This window comes from Rana temporaria, chromosome 11 (genome assembly GCF_905171775.1).
Source record: "Rana temporaria chromosome 11, aRanTem1.1, whole genome shotgun sequence".
Classification (NCBI taxonomy): domain Eukaryota; kingdom Metazoa; phylum Chordata; class Amphibia; order Anura; family Ranidae; genus Rana; species Rana temporaria.
The window spans coordinates 6,018,663-6,037,213 of record NC_053499.1 but is presented as its reverse complement, the minus strand read 5'-3'; the positions used below and the strand labels follow the sequence as shown (position 1 = coordinate 6,037,213).

The 18,551-nt window shown below is 48.3% G+C and overlaps 1 protein-coding gene across 1 annotated transcript in view; it reads right to left on the bottom strand.

Annotated features, from left to right (window-relative positions):
• The window catches only part of PTH (parathyroid hormone), a 38,453-nt gene extending 33,137 nt beyond the window's left edge, over nt 1-5,316 (bottom strand). Inside the window, exon 1 of the mRNA XM_040328696.1 lies at nt 5,244-5,316. Within this exon, the coding sequence (XP_040184630.1) occupies nt 5,244-5,316 (73 nt within the window). The remainder of the gene's footprint in view (nt 1-5,243) is intronic.
• Nucleotides 5,317-18,551: the final 13,235 nt, after the last annotated feature.

The window sequence follows — 18,551 nt, the reverse complement described above, 5'->3', positions numbered from 1 at the left end:
CCTTGTCACCACATTTATTGCACACCTTAGGCTGACCCTGGTAAAAAATGGTCAGCCTGTCCCTCCCCAGAAAGGCTGAACAGGGCAGATGTTGAACAACATTTCCCTGCACCCCCAATTTTAGTGACACTGTCCAGGCCCCTGTCCATATCCCATGCTGATCAAGGACCTTCCGCAGTGGAGCGAGGACTTCACCATAGCGGCGTAACCATACTACCAAATCAGCCTCTGGGATGGATTCGTTACGCACAAGGATCGTCACTGATTTTATTAGAGGCTGCCTGGAAACCACCTTTGGCATCCAACCATTCCACTGCGGAAGGTCCCTGCGCCCCCTAAAACGTTCCCAAAATAAATCCAGACCCTCAGGTTTTACAAAGGATAAATCAAATTCCCAACTCCCAACGGGACAAATCAAAGCAAAAATGTCTGCGACTTTGAACCCCATTTCCAGGATCAACTCTGCCACCCTCCCCCTTACTGGTGGGGTCCCCTCCCCCTCCCACTTCAACTGGACCACATTTCTTCTCTTATACCCACCAACCATCCCCCCACTAAACCCCCCCAAATTGTGACCACCAACATTTGCACCATTCCCCCCACCCTCCTTGGTGCGATTCCCCAAAACTGACGCGTAACTCCCAGCAGATAAAACATTTGTTTGTTTTGAACCATCTGACACATTTGCAGCAGATATCGATTGCACAGATTTGGTCTGAACAATCGGCGAGTCTTTCCTCTGCTGAGCAGGGGGAGGAATGTCATTTTTATTTTTCCCAGCAGTATTAACCCCTTCACCACCCACCACATCCATTGTTTTATCATTACTGTCATTTTTAGAACTTGCTGGAATATTCACAGTTCCTGCAGTCTTCCCAGCAGTGTCAGTTCCCACTGCTGTACTTGTAGAAGCTTCAGCTGGTCGGTTCTCTTCTGTCAGGACAGGGTTGTCATCAGGGGATAGTGCAGGCTGGTCTGACACTGCAGCAGGTGAAACCTCCATTGCTTCTTCCACTGAACATGGTGCAATATGCTGATCCCCTCCCCCACCACAGGGAGGCTCAGGTGAGGCAATCTCATTGCTAGTAACAGGCATACCTTGTACAGAGGAACTACAGGTCCCAGCAGAAACTCCAGGCAGCGCTTTGCACAAGGCCTTCCCTTTCTGCTCCTTAGTCAGGACACCGTCCACCACAGCAGGTTGGGCAGACATGTTGGAAGGCAGTGAGGTGTGCTGACATTTCTCCACCTGTACTGGCTTGGCTTCAGGGACTTCTGTAAAAGCAGGCTTGTTTGCTCTCAGGGGTGACTCCATCCCCTGGATACATTTCAGGGTGCCATGCTCACTCTCAAAACCCTGGCTGGTTGCCGTCGGCGATTCCAAGCCCTGACATGGAGGGAGAGGTGCAGAAGCAGATGGACCCGGGTCATCCATTATCTGAGGCTGGTCCCTGGAACTTGCTGTCTGGCTGGCAAATCTCCTCTCATTAGCAAACTTTTCTCCACTTGTATCTTTCAGCTTTTCCAATAATAAAGATTGTTCCTTTACCTTTTCCTCCAATTCCTGCAACTCAGGCTTCATGGCCAAATAGGGTGACCACATTTCCAAACTACCATTCAGGGACACCCTCCCTTTCCAAAAATCAGCTTGTGCTGTAACGAATCACAGCACAGTGATTGGACACAAGAGGCGGGATTTATGATTTCTCCAATCACAAGCAGGGGGCAGGATCGTGCTCCTCCAAGCATTCCCGGCCAGGACAAGTACTGTCAGTGAGTAAAGTGGTGATGTGGCGGCCTTTTTTGGGGGCATCAGATTAGCCCGGGGGTGGCTGTGTCAGTTTCATTCCAAGACACTGTATTGTGCCTGGGACAGACCTGCAAAATGCGGGACTTTCCTGGGCAATCCGGGACACGTGGTCACCCTAGCTTCACGGGTCATGTGACAGGTCACGTGATTACTTCCGGGGGACACTTCTGGGAGGAGGGTCAGACAGGGAGAACAAAGGCTACAAAAGGGAACCTTAAATAAGGATGCTCTTGAATAAAAATACTTTATTAGTTACATGGGTACAGGCTATACGTTGACGCGTTTCGGCTAAGAAGTCTTCATCATGCTTTGATGAAGGCTTCTTAGCCGAAATGCATCAATGTGTACTTATGTAACTAATAAAGTATTTTTATTCAAGAGCATCTGAGTTGCCAGCCTTCCTGATTTAAGTATTGTATCTGTGGGGCCTGAACATTCTGGCTAGAGCACCAGATCATAATTCGAGGACTTCACACTAGTGCGAAGAAACTCTGCATCCAATTCGCATGACAGGAGATTATGACCGGCTCTCAATGGAGTCGGTTCACACATCTCCGGAGCGACTGTGGAGCGAATTGCACAGGGGTCCTGTGCGTCTTTGGTTCTGTTTCAGGTCCGAATTCAGGCAAAAATGTAGCCACTGATTCATCCCCGAAAAGGAGAACAGGGACACACCGGACCCCTCCTGTGAGTCGCATCTGTCTGCAGTGTGTACCCAGCCTCACTTCACTTCCAAGTTCAGAGCTGTCATTTTTCAGCTATTGTAGTGGGGAAAGCAGCTAGTCAAGCTTGACATGTCCACACGCTCTAACCATCTCCTGCAGCATATTTCAGTCTCTAACCATCTCTTGTAGCACATTCCAGTCTCTAACCATCACTTAAAGCATGTTCCAGTGTCTAACCATCACCTGAAGCAGGTTCCAGTCTCAAACCATCTCCTGCAGCATTTTCTAGTCTCTAACCACCTCCTGCAGCATTTTCTAGTCTCTAACCATCTCCAGTAGCATATTCCAGTCTCTAACCATTTCCTGCATCAAATTTAAGTCTATAACCATCTCCCACAGCATTTCCAGTCTCTAACCATCTCCTGCAGCATTTACTAGTCTCTAACCATCTCCTCTAGCATGTTCCAGTCTCTAACCATCTACTGCAGCATTTTCTAGTCTCTAACCATCTCCTGTAGCATGTTTCAGGCTCTAACCCTCTCTCGCAGCATGTTCCAGTCTCTAACCATTTCTCACAGCATGTTCCAGTCTCTTGACAGATCCCACAGCCTTTTACAGTCTCTAACCATCTTCTGCAGCATCTTCCAGTCTCTAACCATCTCCTGTAGCATATTCCAGTCTCTAACCATGTCCTGCATCAAATTTAAGTCTCTAACCATCTCCCACAGCATTTTCCAGTCTCTAACCATCTCCTGCAGCATTTACTAGTCTCTAACCATCTCCTCTAGCATGTTCCAGTCTCTAACCATCTACTGCAGCATTTTCTAGTCTCTAACTATCTCCTGTAGCATGTTTCAGTCTCTAACCCTGTCTCGCAGCATGTTCCAGTCTCTAACCATTTCTCACAGCATGTTCCAGTCTCTAAACAGATCCCACAGCCTTTTACAGTCTCTAACCATCTTCTGCAGCATCTTTCAGTCTCTAACCATCTCCTGTAGCATCTTCCAGTCTCTAACCATCTCCCACAGCATTTTCTAGTCTCTAACCATCTCCTGCAGCATTTACTAGTCTCTAACCATGTCATCTAGCATGTTCCAGTCTCTAACTATCTCCAACAGCAAATTTAAGTCTCAAACCATCTCCTGTAGCATTTTCTAGTCTCTAACCATCTCCTGTAGCATATTCCAGTCTCTAACCATTTCCTGCATTAAATTTAAGTCTCTAACCATCTCCCACAGCATTTTCCAGTCTCTAACCATCTCCTGCAGCATTTACTAGTCTCTAACCATCTCCTCTAGCATGTTCCAGTCTCTAACCATCTACTGCAGCATTTTCTAGTCTCTAACCATCTTCTTCAGCATCTTCCAGTCTCTAACCATCTCCTGTAGCATCTTCCAGTCTCTAACCATCTCCCACAGCATTTTCTAGTCTCTAACCATCTCCTGCAGCATTTACTAGTCTCTAACCATGTCATCTAGCATGTTCCAGTCTCTAACTATCTCCAACAGCAAATTTAAGTCTCAAACCATCTCCTGTAGCATGTTCTAGTCTCTAACCATCTCCTGTAGCATATTCCAGTCTCTAACCATTTCCTGCATTAAATTTAAGTCTCTAACCATCTCCCACAGCATTTTCCAGTCTCTAACCATCTCCTGCAGCATTTACTAGTCTCTAACCATCTCCTCTAGCATGTTCCAGTCTCTAACCATCTACTGCAGCATTTTCTAGTCTCTAACCATCTCCTGTAGCATGTTTCAGTCTCTAACCCTCTCTCGCAGCATGTTCCAGTCTCTAACCATTTCTCACAGCATGTTCCAGTCTCTAAACAGATCCCACAGCCTTTTACAGTCTCTAACCATCTTCTTCAGCATCTTTCAGTCTCTAACCATCTCCTGTAGCATCTTCCAGTCTCTAACCATCTCCCACAGCATTTTCTAGTCTCTAACAATCTCCTGCAGCATTTTCTAGTCTCTAACCATCTCCTCTAGCATGTTCCAGTCTCTAACTATCTCCAACAGCAAATTTAAGTCTCTAACCATCTCCCACAGCAGGTTCCAGTCTCTATCCATCTCATGCAGCATTTTCTAGTCTCTAACCATCTCCTGTAGCATGTTTCAGTCTCTAACCCTCTCTCACAGCATGTTCCAGTCTCTAACCATTTCTCACAGCATGTTCCAGTCTCTAACCATTTCTCACAGCATGTTCCAGTCTCTAACCACCTCCCACAGCCTTTTACAGTCTCTAACCATCTTCTGAAGCATCTTCCAGTCTCTAACCATCTCCTGTAGCATCTTCCAGTCTCTAACTATCTCCCGCAGCATTTTCTAGTCTCTAACCATCTTTTGCAACACGTTCCAGTCTCTAAGCATCTCCAGCAGCATGTTCTAGTCTGTAACTATCTCCTGCAAAACGTTCCAGTCTTTAACTTCCTCCTGCAACACATTCCAGTCTCTAAACCTCTACTGCAGCAAGTTTCTGTTTCTAATCATCACCTGCAGCCGGTTACAGTCTCTAACCATCACTTGCAGCAGACTCTAACCATTCCACTCTCTAACCATCTTGTGCAGCATGTCTGTAGTTTCTGACCATCTTCTGCAGCATGTTTCAGTCTCTAACCATCTCTTGCAGCACATTTCAGTCTCTAACCATCTCTTGCAGAATGTTCCAGTCCCTTACCATCTCTTACAGCATGGTCCAGTCTCTAATCGTCTCCCACAGCATGTTCTGTCTCTTACCATCAAGTACAGTACATGTTTACAGTCTCTTACCATCCTGGTATGTTTGTGGTCTCAGATCATCTCCTGTAGCATATCCATAGTCTCTGAGTATTTCCTGTAGCATGTCCACAGTCTCTGATCATCTCCAGTAGCATGTCTGCAGTCTCTTTGTGGTTACAAATAAATAATATTTCAACATATAAACCTTGACTTATAAGAAGCAGGGCTCGGCTGTTCACATTCAATCCCAACAGACCATTACCTATTAGAGACAAGCCCAGACTGAAGAGATACACCCATGAAAGGTGCACCATGGACATAGAGGAAATCAATATGCTGAGCATGTATCTGGACCTGCTCTGGCTAGCATGCTGTGTGTTGGATTTCACTCTGCGGTATTTTTATTATTTTAACTAGAATTTGGCAGTGATCACCTGCACAGACTTGTTCCCCATGCTGTACATTAATAAATCTCCCTTTCTCTGACCTGACCACAGCTATAATTACTAACAGGAAGCAAAACTTACTTTCTAAAAATGAAACCATTGTTTACTCCAGATGAGGTGCGAGAAAACGTGCAAAATCACGCACTTTCCCACAACTACAAAAACCTGCTGCCCTTTTGCAGATGAACGCTGATGTTAATAATTCTTATTGACCCCCCCACACATAGGGTGACCACATTTCCAAACTGCCATTCAGGGACACCCCCCCCCCCCCCTAAAAAATATATGTTTTTTTACATATTTTTGGGGGGCAGGGGCGTATCATGAAATCAGCGGGCACGTGTGCAAGATCAAAAGAGGGCCCTAGGCCCCATCAAATGCAGCCACTGTTCCCCATCAAATGCCACTACTGTGCCCCATCAAATGCTGCCAGTGTGTCCAGCAATTGTTGCTACTGTGCCCAATCTGATGCTGCCAGTGTGCCCATGAAATGTTGCTACTGTGCCCCATCAGATTCTGCCAGTGTGCCTATCAATTGCCGCTACTGTGCCCATCAGATCAGATGCTGCCAGTGTGCCGATTAATTGTCACTACTGTGCCCCATCAAATGCTGCCAGTGTGCCCATGAATTGTCGCTACTGTGCCCCCATCAGATGCTGCCAGTGTGCCCAGCAATTGCCAACAGTGTGCCCCATCAGATGCTGCCAGTGTGCCGATCAATTGACGCTACTGTGCCCCATCAGATGCTGCCAGTGTGCCCATGATTTGCCACTACTGTGCCCCCATCAGATGCTGGCAGTGTGCCCATGATTTGTCGCTACTGTGCCCCCATCAGATGCTGCCAGTGTGCCCATTAATTGTCGCTACTGTGCCCCATCAGATTCTGCCAGTGTGCCTATCAATTGCCGCTACTGTGCCCATCAGATCAGATGCTGCCAGTGTGCCGATTAGTTGTCACTACGGTGCCCCATCAAATGCTGCCAGTGTGCCCATGAATTGTCGCTACAGTGCCCAATCAAATGCTGCCAGTGTGCCCATGAATTGTCACTACTGTGCCCCATCAGATGCTGCCAGACAGTGTCAATTGCCCCTATTTGCTCACCTTTTAAGATGATGATATGGATGAAGTCTGCATCTGTTGGTGGTGGGGCAGGGCAGTCTTCAGCCAGCGCCGGGCGGTCTTCTCTAACTCAGACAGGAGGGGACTCAGGAGTCTCAGGCGGAGGCAGTAAGTCGGGCCGCTCGGGCGGGAGGAGGAGGAGCCAGGCCTGCAATTTACAACAGTGCACCGAGTTGCCCACTTGCCCTGCGGCAGCGGGAGGTCGCGGGACGGACGGTGGTGGCCTGCGCTGGGCTGGGCAGTGGGTTGGAGCATGGAGCAGTGGAGGCGGAGCGTGGTGGAAGAGGTCTGCGCCGCGGTAGTGCTGAGCTGCTCTCTCTGTAAAGAACCGCGGCTGAAGGAGGAGAGGAGGAGGAGGTGGGGGTGGAGTCAGAGAGAGAGAGCTGGGCACGGTCACGGTGACGTCACTGGTTGCTACAAGCGGGGCGGCCTTAGCAACCAGTGACTGTAATTACAGTGGCACTGACTGCGGCAGTGAGTGTGGCAGCCGGCAGGCAGTCCAACGTGTTTGATACTTTGATTCCGGGATACTCTATTGTCCCGGATTGAAGGCTACCGGGACACGGGACAACATTTTCAATTACGGGACGATCCCGGGCAAACCGGGACACGTGGTCACCCTATGGCCAAACGATTTTTACTCCAGGCCTGGAAGTACTTGATTTTGAAGGATTTGTGTTCAGCCTTCAAAATTTTAAGTTTTTCTTCAGCTCTTCCAATCGCCCTAAAACGATCAATGCTCTTCTGACTGAAGAGATTTGCATCCACAGCAGGGCCTGGATCTACAGACAGATCCTCCTCCTCACTAGGCCCCGTATCATCAGGGGGATCCGTCCCGGGGCCTCCCCCAGGATCAGGCATTATTCCTGGGCCAAGCTAGCAGGCAAGGCCCAGGCTTGAAAAAGGTTGGATCTCTCAGAGAGCTCCTTGGGTGTGTCCTCCTCCTTCTTCCCACTGATCACCAATGTAAGGAACATTCTTCTCACTGATCACCAATGTAAGGGACATTCTTCTCACTGATCACCAATGTAAGGAACATTCTTCCCACTGATCACCAATGTAAGGGACATTCTTCCCACTGATCACCAATGTAAGGGACATTCTTCCCACTGATCACCAATGTAAGGAACATTCTTCTCACTGATCACCAATGTAAGGAACATTCTTCTCACTGATCACCAATGTAAGTAACATTCTTCCCACTGATCACCAATGTAAGGGACATTGACACAACACGGCCACATGGCAATTTTAGAGCACAATCATCGACTCAACAAGGCCACATGCCCATTTTAGAGCAATGTCATAGCCATTTGGCTATATTAGATCAATAATGCCATGAGCATCCCTGCCTCTTAGTGCACATGAAGCTGTGGGCTGGGGAATGGCCATATTAGAACAATATCAATGACCTAATTTGACCATATTAGATCAATATTGTCATAAGCATCGCCACCCCTTTGTTTACCTGAAGCTGAAGGGCCATATTAGGTCAAGGTCATTTTCCCAATATGACCACACATGGCCATATTAGATCAATGTTATTGACCCAGTATGGCCACATAGCAATTTTAGATCAACTTCATTGACCCAGTATGGCCACATGGACATGTTAGACCAGTGATGTCATGAGCACCCCCACTTCTTTGTGTATATGCAGGTCAGGGAATCCACCAGCTCATTGACCCAGCACTTACAGCTGCCTTCTGGGTATGGCCTGAACCCAAGTTCATCCTGATTAAAGACGCACATGAACACTTGTCAACGTACAATGGCGCAATGATATGCACTGGCCTAATGCTACAAAAAATGCACACATAGATCTACATGGGCAAACAAACACTCTTTTGCTCCCCATTTGTTTTCTCCAGTTTTTAAAATATGGCTCATAATATTTCTCGTGAAATATAACCAGAACAGAAATGTCAACCTTTGGTCACTAAGTCCCTCTGGAAGTGAGGAAAAGCCGAGGAGCATCATAACTTATCAGACTTATGCAAACCTTAGTCCTCCTTTTCTGGTTTTCAGATCTTGATGGAATTCCTTCACCGTGTTCCCATCTCGTGAGATGCTTCATGGATTGCTATGGGAATCCGAGGAACCATCTGTCACCTGATGGCCCTCTGAAGGGTTGCATGTTAGGTATGTGGCAAATTGCAAGGGCCTCGCACATCCAAGGGGTTAATACTGCGTGTCACATTACTGGGATGACTGCCGGACGGATCTGTGGCCTTAGAAGTGTTACGAAATCTTTTCAAGCAGGCTGGATGGTTGACACCTTGTCAGGATGGGAGCATTCCTCTCCCAAATTTAGAAAGGTGACATCACTGATATGTAAGGCATCACAATTTCGCCACCAGCTACAGAAACCCAATGGCAATAAATATTGTACTTGCCGATTTTTCGACACGCACCTCAAACTGCCATCGACATTTTTATTAGGGGCCAGCCACCTAAAGGGAAACCCTGCTTATATCCAATGAGTGTACACATGAGTGATTATTGTATCATAAACTTTAAAAGCTGACGCTTCATCTGCATATATTTCGCCTTCCCTGCTTCCCCCCCCCCCCCCCCCATCATCAACATGCTAATGACATGTTTATTTAAAATCTTTCCAGCTGCTCCTATTACATTCTCCATAATATAAAATAAATACAAATCCAGCAGGGATAGCGGGAAACCCCTCATACTGGACAAAGCAGGTGTCTAGACTAAGGAACTCTGAGCTGGGAGGGATGATGGGAACCCCTTTTAATGGGAACGCCAGGTGTGCCAACCTGGGAACTCACACAGGGATGGAGGGAGCCTCTCATAATGGGAACATCATGTGTGCCAACCCTGGAACGCAGCATTGGGTTGGTGGGAGCCTCTTAAAATGGGAACATCAGGTGTGCCAACCTGGAAACTCAGCACTAGGATGGTGGGAACCCCCTCATAATGGGAACATCAGGTGTGCCAACCTGGGAACTCAGCACTGGGTTGGTGGGAGCCTCTCATAATGGGAACATCAGGTGTGCCAACCTGGGAACTCAGCACTGGGTTGGTGGGAGCCTCTCATAATGGGAACATCAGGTGTGCCAACCTGGGAACTCAGCACTGGGTTGGTGGGAGCCTATAATAATGGGAACATCAGGTGTGCCAACCTGGAAACTCAGCACTAAGATGGTGGGAACCCCCTCATAATGGGAAAATCAGGTGTGCCAACCTGGGAACTCAGCACTGGGATGGTGGGAACCCCTCATAATGGGAACATCAGGTGTGTCAACCTGGAAACTCTCATAATGGGAACATCAGGTGTGCCAACCTGGAAACTCAGCACTGGGATGGTGGGAACCCCTCATAATGGGAACATCAGGTGAGTCAACCTGGAAACTCAGCACTGGGTTGATGGGAGCCTCTCATAATGGGAACATCAGGTGTGTCAACCTGGAAACTCTCATAATGGGAACATCAGGTGTGCCAACCTGGAAACTCAGCACTAGGATGGTGGGAACCCCTCATAATGGGAACATCAGGTGAGTCAACCTGGGAACTCAGCACTGGGTTAATGGGAGCCTCTCATAATGGGAACATCAGGTGTGCCAACCTGGAAACTCAGCACAGGGATGGAGGGAACATCTCATATTGGGAACATCAAGTGTGCCAACCTGGAAACTTAGCACTGGGTTGGTGGGAGCTTCTCATAATGGGAACATCAGGTGTGGCCAGGGCTGTCTTAATGTGAGGGCACACCTGGGCACTGCCCATGGGCCCCAGCTGCATGGGGGGCCCTGCACTTTCCCCAAAGCAGCTGGTCCTTGAGCCCACACTACCCCAAAATTGGGGGCAACCCATGGTGGCACTGAGAGTTATAGATACACAGGGGAGGCAGTCTGCCTCCTACCTACTTGATGTCTGTTTACCTGCACTGTCATCGTTGAAGGGGCCCCAGAGCATTTCTTTGCCCAGGGGCCCATGATGCTATTAAGACGGCCCTGGGTGTGGCAACCCAGGAACTCAGCATTGGGTTGGTGGGAGCCTCTCATAAAGGGAACATCAGGTGTGCCAACCCATGAACTCAGCAATATGATGGTGGGAACCCCTCATAATGGGAATAACACGTGTGCCAACCTGGGATCTCAGCGCTGGGTTGGTGGGAGCCTCTCATAAAGGGAACATCAGGTGTGCCAACCCATGAACTCAGCAATATGATGGTGGGAACCCCTCATAATGGGAATAACACGTGTGCCAACATGGGATCTCAGCGCTGGGTTGGTGGGAGCCTCTCATAATGGGAACATCAGGTGTACAAACCCGGGAACTCAGCACAGGGCTGGTGGGAACCCCTCATGATGGGCATAGGACAGGGCTGGACTGGAACAAAAATTTGGCCTTGGACTTCATCCAGACTGGCCCACTTTGACAGGTCTCTCCCATGGTGGCCGGACAACTCCCGAACCCCCCCCCCCCCCGGCCACCCAAGCCCCCTCTATCCCTTCACTAGCCACTAGCCGTTCTACTTTATTAGAGTAGAATGGCTGGTACTGGTATTCTTATAGGCAGTACCAAAGGAGAAGCTAAACATTATTTCACCCAAGGGAAAAATAATCAGTTTGGTGCCCCCCTTATGGGACAAGATTAGGCAGAAGTGAGAAACTCCCAGGATATAGCTGTTGAGTCAGCTGTCTGTCCCCTCCCCCATGCTCCTCTGTCATCCCCCCTGCTTCTTTGTTTCCCCCAGGTGAGCGCTGTGGGGAGGGCGAGGAGGTGAGCGCTGCGGGAAGGGAGAGGAGGTGAGCTCTGCGGGAAGGGAGAGAGAGGAGCGGAGGGGGGCGGCGGTCCGCTGTCACTGAAGCCGGCCCACTGAGTCACCGGCCCACCGGGAAACTCCCTGTAGTCCCAATGGCCAGTCCATCCCTGGCATAGGAGGTGTGCAGACCCAGGGACTCAGCACTAGAATAGGGGGAACCCTTTATTATGGGCACAGCAGGTGTGGAGACAAAGGGACTCAGCACAGGGATGGGGGGAACCCCTCATGATGGAAACATCAGGTATACAGACCCAGGAACTCAGCACTGGGATGGTGGGAGCCCCTCATAATGGTCACAGCAGGTGTGTAGAAAAGGGAACTCAGCACAGGGATGGTGTGAGCCCCTCATAATGGGCACAGTATGTGTGCAGACCTGGAAACTCAGGGAATGGATGGTGGGAGCCCTAACGGAAAACCCGATGCCAGGATATCAGCGAAAGTTGGCAAATAATTGAACTCTCTTGTGCATCTATCAAAAACCAAAGCATCAGTTTTTGGTAAAGAGGAATCACCGCTGTAAGATACTGAAAGTCTCCTCACCTGATCCAAAGCCAAGGGTGCTGGCAATGCATGGAATGATGCAAAATGAATGAAAAACGTTCTGGACAGCTGCACTCAAAAAAATAAATAAAAAAAACACACAAAAAGCATGCCACAGCAGGCGGGGTAAAAAGCTGATGCGTTTCACACCCAACTTCAGTTCTTATTCATAGCTTACGGCTATGAATAAGCACTAATGTTTGGTGTGAAACGCATCAGCGTTTTACACCCGTCTGCTGTGGCATGCTTTTTGTGTGTTTTTTTTTTCATTTTAAAATAAAAGCAATGGCCCAGATTCACAAAGCACTTACACTGACGTATAACAAGTTACGCCAACGTAAGTACAAATGTGCGCCAGCGTATGTGTGCGCCAGATCCACAAACTAAGATGCGCCTAAAAACAGGCTACACCCCGCCGACGTATCTTGCTTACGCCGGCGTAGGGTGGGCGCACATTTAGGCTGGCAGCATGGTGCCGCTCCCATTGATTAGCCATTCAAACATGCAAATGAGGGAAATACGTCTAATCACCAACGTGCATGTGCCCGGCGCATGTTAGCGAGATGCGTGTAAGTTGTACGTCCGGCGTAAAGTTATTCCCCATAAAGGAGGTGTAACCCGGCAACAGACATGCTCAGGTCTGCACCAGGGAACACAAGCCGGCGTATTGTGCATTGGACGTGTGTCTGGCTGGGCGTACGTTATGTTCACGGCGTACGCGGTGATCCGGGCGTAGCTTAGGCAGGTTTGCCGGCGTGGTTGTGAGCAGGCGCATAGGGGTGCGTCCACGTCACGGCGCATGCCCAGTTCGTGATACGTACATGTCTGGTGCTCGGCCCATCATTTGCATGGGGTCACGCCTCATTTGCATGGGTTCACGCCCACTTCCACCTACGCCGACGTGCGCCTTCGAAACCCACGCCACGCTGGCGCAGCGTTGGGAGCACTGGCTTGCTGAATGCAATGCTTGCCTCTCTGCGCTGCGTTGGCATAGCGTACAGTGTGTTCTCTACGGCGGCGTAATGTGCGCCCTGCTCTCTGTGAATCTGGGCCCATATATTTTTGGAGTGCGGCTGTCCAGAACGTTTTTCCTTCATTTTGCATCAGTTTTTGGTGGAGTGACCCTATAAAATAGGGCGTTTCTCAGAATGAAAATGTGTCTTTTTTTAGCTTTTACTGAATCCAGCTGAGATCCTGGATGGAATAATTACGGATATGATAAAGGTATTTTATGTCACCCCGGCCTCCCCCATCTGGAGGTCCCTTGATACATCTCTGTTGTTATTTATGGTTGTGCATGTCCTCACGTTGAAGACATGTGGTAGAAATCGTGTTTTATTTGTTCTTACTCATCCTCAGGACGTTTATCACCCAAACCTTCCATGTAAAACGTGCTTTAATCATTGCGCTTCCAAGGATGAGCCGGGTTTGTTTGTGGTGGATACAGGACCATATTTCCTGGGCTTGGCAAGGCAGCACATGGGCCGGAGCTGGGAGTCCTCCTGCGTGTCGTGGATCTATAGAGGGGATCCTCCGAACAGATGAGCGAGGAATCCCCCATATGTCATCAAAGCCCCGGATGGGACATAATAATCACCTTGACAGAGATTAAGCTAATGGGTTACATATTAACTCTGCTTTTCTGGGATGAGTCAGCCTGGTGACTGCTCCCTATCCTGTATAAACTAGATTTAATTACATAACGGTGACCTTTTCACTACTATGGGCTGATGGATACAACCTCATATGTGCAAAAGATGCTGTGGCCAAAGTTGGGTTAGGAGTGACCCCAAATCAGTCATTTAGATCAGTGGTCTCCAAACTGCGGCCCCTTTCTTGCTTTTATCCGGCCCTTGGGCCACTATTTCATCCACTGATACCAACAATGGGACATAGGTTCTCCTACTGACACCAACAAAGGGGCCCAATGACATCAACAAAGGGGCAGGGCTGATCCTAGGTAGGGTGCACAGGATGCATTGCACCCAGGCGCCTGCATAGGTGGGGGCGCCGAACATCTAAAAGACCCTCTAACAGAAGCCCTCTCTGTGTCCATAACAGAGGCCCTTCTCCAGAGGTCCCAATAAAGTACTCTGCTTCTCTTCCTGTATTTTGTTTATTTTTAAGAGATCATGGGGCAGATCCACAAAAGAATTACGCCGCGTAATTTTAAATTTCCTGCGTCGTATCTTTGTTTTGTATCCACAAAACAAGATACGACTGCATCTGGGATCGATCCGACAGGCGTACGGCTTAGTACGCCGTCGGATCTCAGGTGCATTTTTCCGCCGGCCGCTAGGTGGCGTTTCCGTCGAATTCCGCGTCGATTATGCAAATTAGCTAGTTACGGCGATCCACGAACGTACGTTGGCCGGCGCATTTTTTTACGCCATTTGCGTTCGGCTTTTTCCGGCATATAGTTACCCCTGCTATTATGAGGCGTACTCAATGTTAAGTATGGCCGTCGTTCCAGCCTCGAATTTTGAATTTTTTACGTCGTTTGCGTAAGTCGTTCGCGAATAGGGATTTATGTAGAATGACGTCACCGTCGTAAGCATTGGCTTGTTCCGGTTTAATTTCGAGCATCCGCACTGGGATACCCCCACGGACGGCGCATGCGCCGTTCAAAAAAAACATTGTTTACGTCGGGTCACAACGTATTTACATAAAACACGCCCCCATCACATCGTTTTGAATTGCGCGCCCTTACGCCGCCAAAGATACAGTACGCCGCCGTAACTTACGGCGCAAATTCTTTGAGGATTCAAAAAAAACGTACGTTACGGCGGCGTAGTGTATCTAAGATACGCTACGCCCGGCGGTAATATGCGCCGCTGTACGTGGATCTGCCCCCATGTAAGGACCCCAGGTTAATGAAGACTTTGTGGGGGAGCATCTCTGTGGTTAAGTCATTGCCATAGAAACATTTGTAAAGGGGAGGAGTTAGTAAAACGACGACGCCCATGTGGGGGCGCCAGAAATATTTCTGCACCCAGGCGCCTGTGACCCTAGGATCGGCCCTGCAAAGGGGCCCAATGACACCAACAAAGGGGCCCAATGACACCAACGAGGGGACACAATTGCTCACAATGACACCAACAACGGGGCACAGTTTTTCTCAATGACACCAACAATGGAACCCAATGATGAGGCACAATTGCTCACACTGAAGCAATAAGGCATTCATTTTTCCCACTGATGTCTGGACCTTTTTTCGACTCCTACTGACCACTGTCCGGCCCTCGTAAAATCTGAAGGACAGTAAACTGGCCCTTTGCTTAGAAAGTTTGGAGACCCCTGATTTAGATCACTAATGATCACTAATGAAGTAATGGACAGTTGGTTGGCCTCCAACAGACTGTAGAGTAGTTAGGCCAATTTTACAAACATGGGTCCTCTCTACTCACTAGAGTAGATGTGTGCTATAGGAGCCCTGGACCCCTTGTATGGCCAAGGATAGGCAGGCTAACTTTTTGGAGGCAGCTCTCGGTCAACAGGGGTAGCCTAAGGAGTCACTGAAAATGTTGGGAGGATATTGGATATATGGATATATGTTTTTATATGCAAATAAAAAGATATTTAAAAAAACAAAAATATGTGAAAAGTGTGGGGGGTACATTTGTATTCAGCCCCCTTTACTCTGATGCCCCTAACTAAAATCCAATGGAACCAATTGCCTTCAGAAGTCACCTAATTAGTAAATAGAGTCCACCTGTGTGTAATTTATTCTCTGTATAAGTACAGCTGTTCTGTGAAGCCCTCGGAGGTTTGTTAGAGAACCTTAGTGAACAAACAGCATCGTGAAGGCCAAGGAACACACCAGACAGGTCAGGGATAACATTGTAGAGAAGTATGGCATAGAATGCATTAAGGTGAAAAAACAGGAGGGTTTACAACCCCTTTAACATCTTGTGTGATGCTTGGGGTAAAAAAGGCAAGTACTAGCTCTCGGCTGGCTCGGAAACGGTTTGGAGGGCAGGAGGCACTGTTTGGCGGAAGGAAGCACCCAAGCGGGTGCCAAAGAAGTTCCGTCACGTGCCCGTCTCTCAAAAAAGTATATGATCTACTTTTCCCAGGCAGAACTGAGCATTTTTGTCCCCCTTGACTTCTATGGAAACGCCTAAAAAACGCAACATAAACTTTGTTCTAACTTTTTTATTTTATTTCAAGAAGTTTGTTGCGCGTTTTCAGCAGCTTTCTGTCCCTTTTTCCGCAGCAAATTACACCTTTTTATTGGAAAACGCCTGACAAAAGCTGCAAAAACTTTCACCAAAAAAAATCCAAAAACACTTTGAAACATTTGAAAACAAGGGGCCAGATTCACGTATCCTGGCGTATCTTTGTGCGGGCGTAGCGTATCCTATTTACGCTACGCCTCCGCAACTTAGACAGGCAAGTGCAGTATTCATAAAGCACTTGCTCCGTAAGTTGCGGCGGCGTAGCGTAAATGGGCCGGCGTAAGCCCGCGTGATTCAAATGTGGAAGAGGTGGGCGTGTTGTATGTAAATCAATCGTGACCCCACGTAAATGACGCGCCTAACGAACGGCGCATGCGCCGTCCATGGACGTATCCCAGTGCGCATGCTCCAAATCACGGCGCAAATAGTCAATGCTTTCGACGTGAACGTAACCTACGCCCAGCCCCATTCTGAATCGGCTTACGCAAACTACTTAAACAACGTGAAATTCGACGGCTGTTCCGACGTCCATACTCAACATTGGCTGCGCCATCTTTTTGCTGTTTTATCTTTACACCTGCAAAAACGCCTTACGTAAACGGCGTAGCTTACTGCGACGGGCGTACGTACGTTCGTGAATAGGCGTATCTTGCTCATTTACATATTCTCAGCGTAAATCGACGTACACGCCCCTAGCGGCCAGCGTAAATATGCAGCTAAGATACGAAGGCGTAGGAGACTTACGCCGGTCGTATCTTAGCAACAGAGAAGCGTATCTCAATTTGAGAATATGCTTAAAGATACAACGGCGTGGATTCGGACTTACGACGGCGTATCTACTGATACGCCTTCGTAAGTCTTTGTGAATCTGCCTAATGATGCTTAGGTGTGAACGTGGCCTTAAGCTTTGAAAAGGCGGAATGTTTCTAAATGTAACAAAATGTAACAAAATGTAACAAAATGTAACTGTCTTTTAATAATAAGAAGAAAGAACACTGTACTGTCGTTTATTGATCTATTGGGGGTTCAGAGGATGCAAATTTTGAATGAATTTCTTTTTGTGTGTTGGTTGATTTAGATGGACGGGTGTAATTTTTTAGGGTGACTTTGCTTTATTAGAACATTATGACCTCAGAAGAAAATATTTGTTTCCTGTTCATAGTGAATGTCCTCATTTTCTTTTTCTGCCGGCAGATCAGTTGTCTCCTCTATTTCCAGTTCTGTGTTGGGACAACTCACACATCCGGGGCTCTATGTATAGATGTGCTGTTGGTGTTAAGTTTTTAAAATAGACCCTTTGGGGCATATTTTGGGTTTCTTGCACTTTACACGGTAAACGTAAGGCACAGATATACTGTATACATTCTTGAATAGGATGCTGCTGCAGAGAGTTAAATGTGATCTCTGACCTTCCCTTTAAGTGATTGTAAAGTCTCGTCTTTTTTTTTTTTTAAATAGCAAACATGTTATACTTACTTCCCCTGTCCAGTTGGTTTTGAACAGAGCAGCCTGGATCCTCCTCTTCTCAGGTCCCACTTTGCTGCTCCTGGCCCTACAGCAAGCAGCTTGCTATGGGGGCACCCGAGCCGAGTCACAGCGCCGTGTGTCCATTCAGACACGGAGCCCTGACCCATAGTTACATAGTTACATAGTCAGTCAGGTTGAAAAAAGACACAAGTCCATCCAGTTCAACCATAAAAAAAAAAAAAAATAACCCAGCGCTGTCCCCTCTCTCTTCTGATTGGCTAACTGACTTTGGTTGAAAGCCATAGGAGCCAGTGGCGCCGCTGCTGTTTCAAAAACATTTATCATTCTCCTTCCACTTCACAATCATGTGACACTTTGTGTTGGTCTATCACATAGTCAGTCAGTCATCATGAGTCAGTCAGTCAGTCAGTCAGTCAGTCAGTGTCAGAGGTGGAGTAGGGTGCTTCGGACCTTCCGTTACGAGCCTGCTCCCACCCAGACCTGACAGTCAGCTACTAGGCAGACTGCCATTACCTGTCCTGCACAGGGAACAGCTACTAGGAACTACTGGGAACCAGGAATCCAGCTCTCTTCTCTCCTCGTGGACTCCTTCATTCGCCGCAGGTAAGACCCTGCCTCTCAGGGCCTACCATCCAGGGGAACCACTGACGGCCGTCCTTCTCAGGGCAGCCGTCACTCAGACCCCTCACTGCGGCTCTCTATTCCCCTCTTGGGCTCGGCATCCCCACTCGCACGGCCACCCACGATTGTGGTGGCCCCTAGACACCCCACCTGGGTGTATTCTCGGCGCTTCTC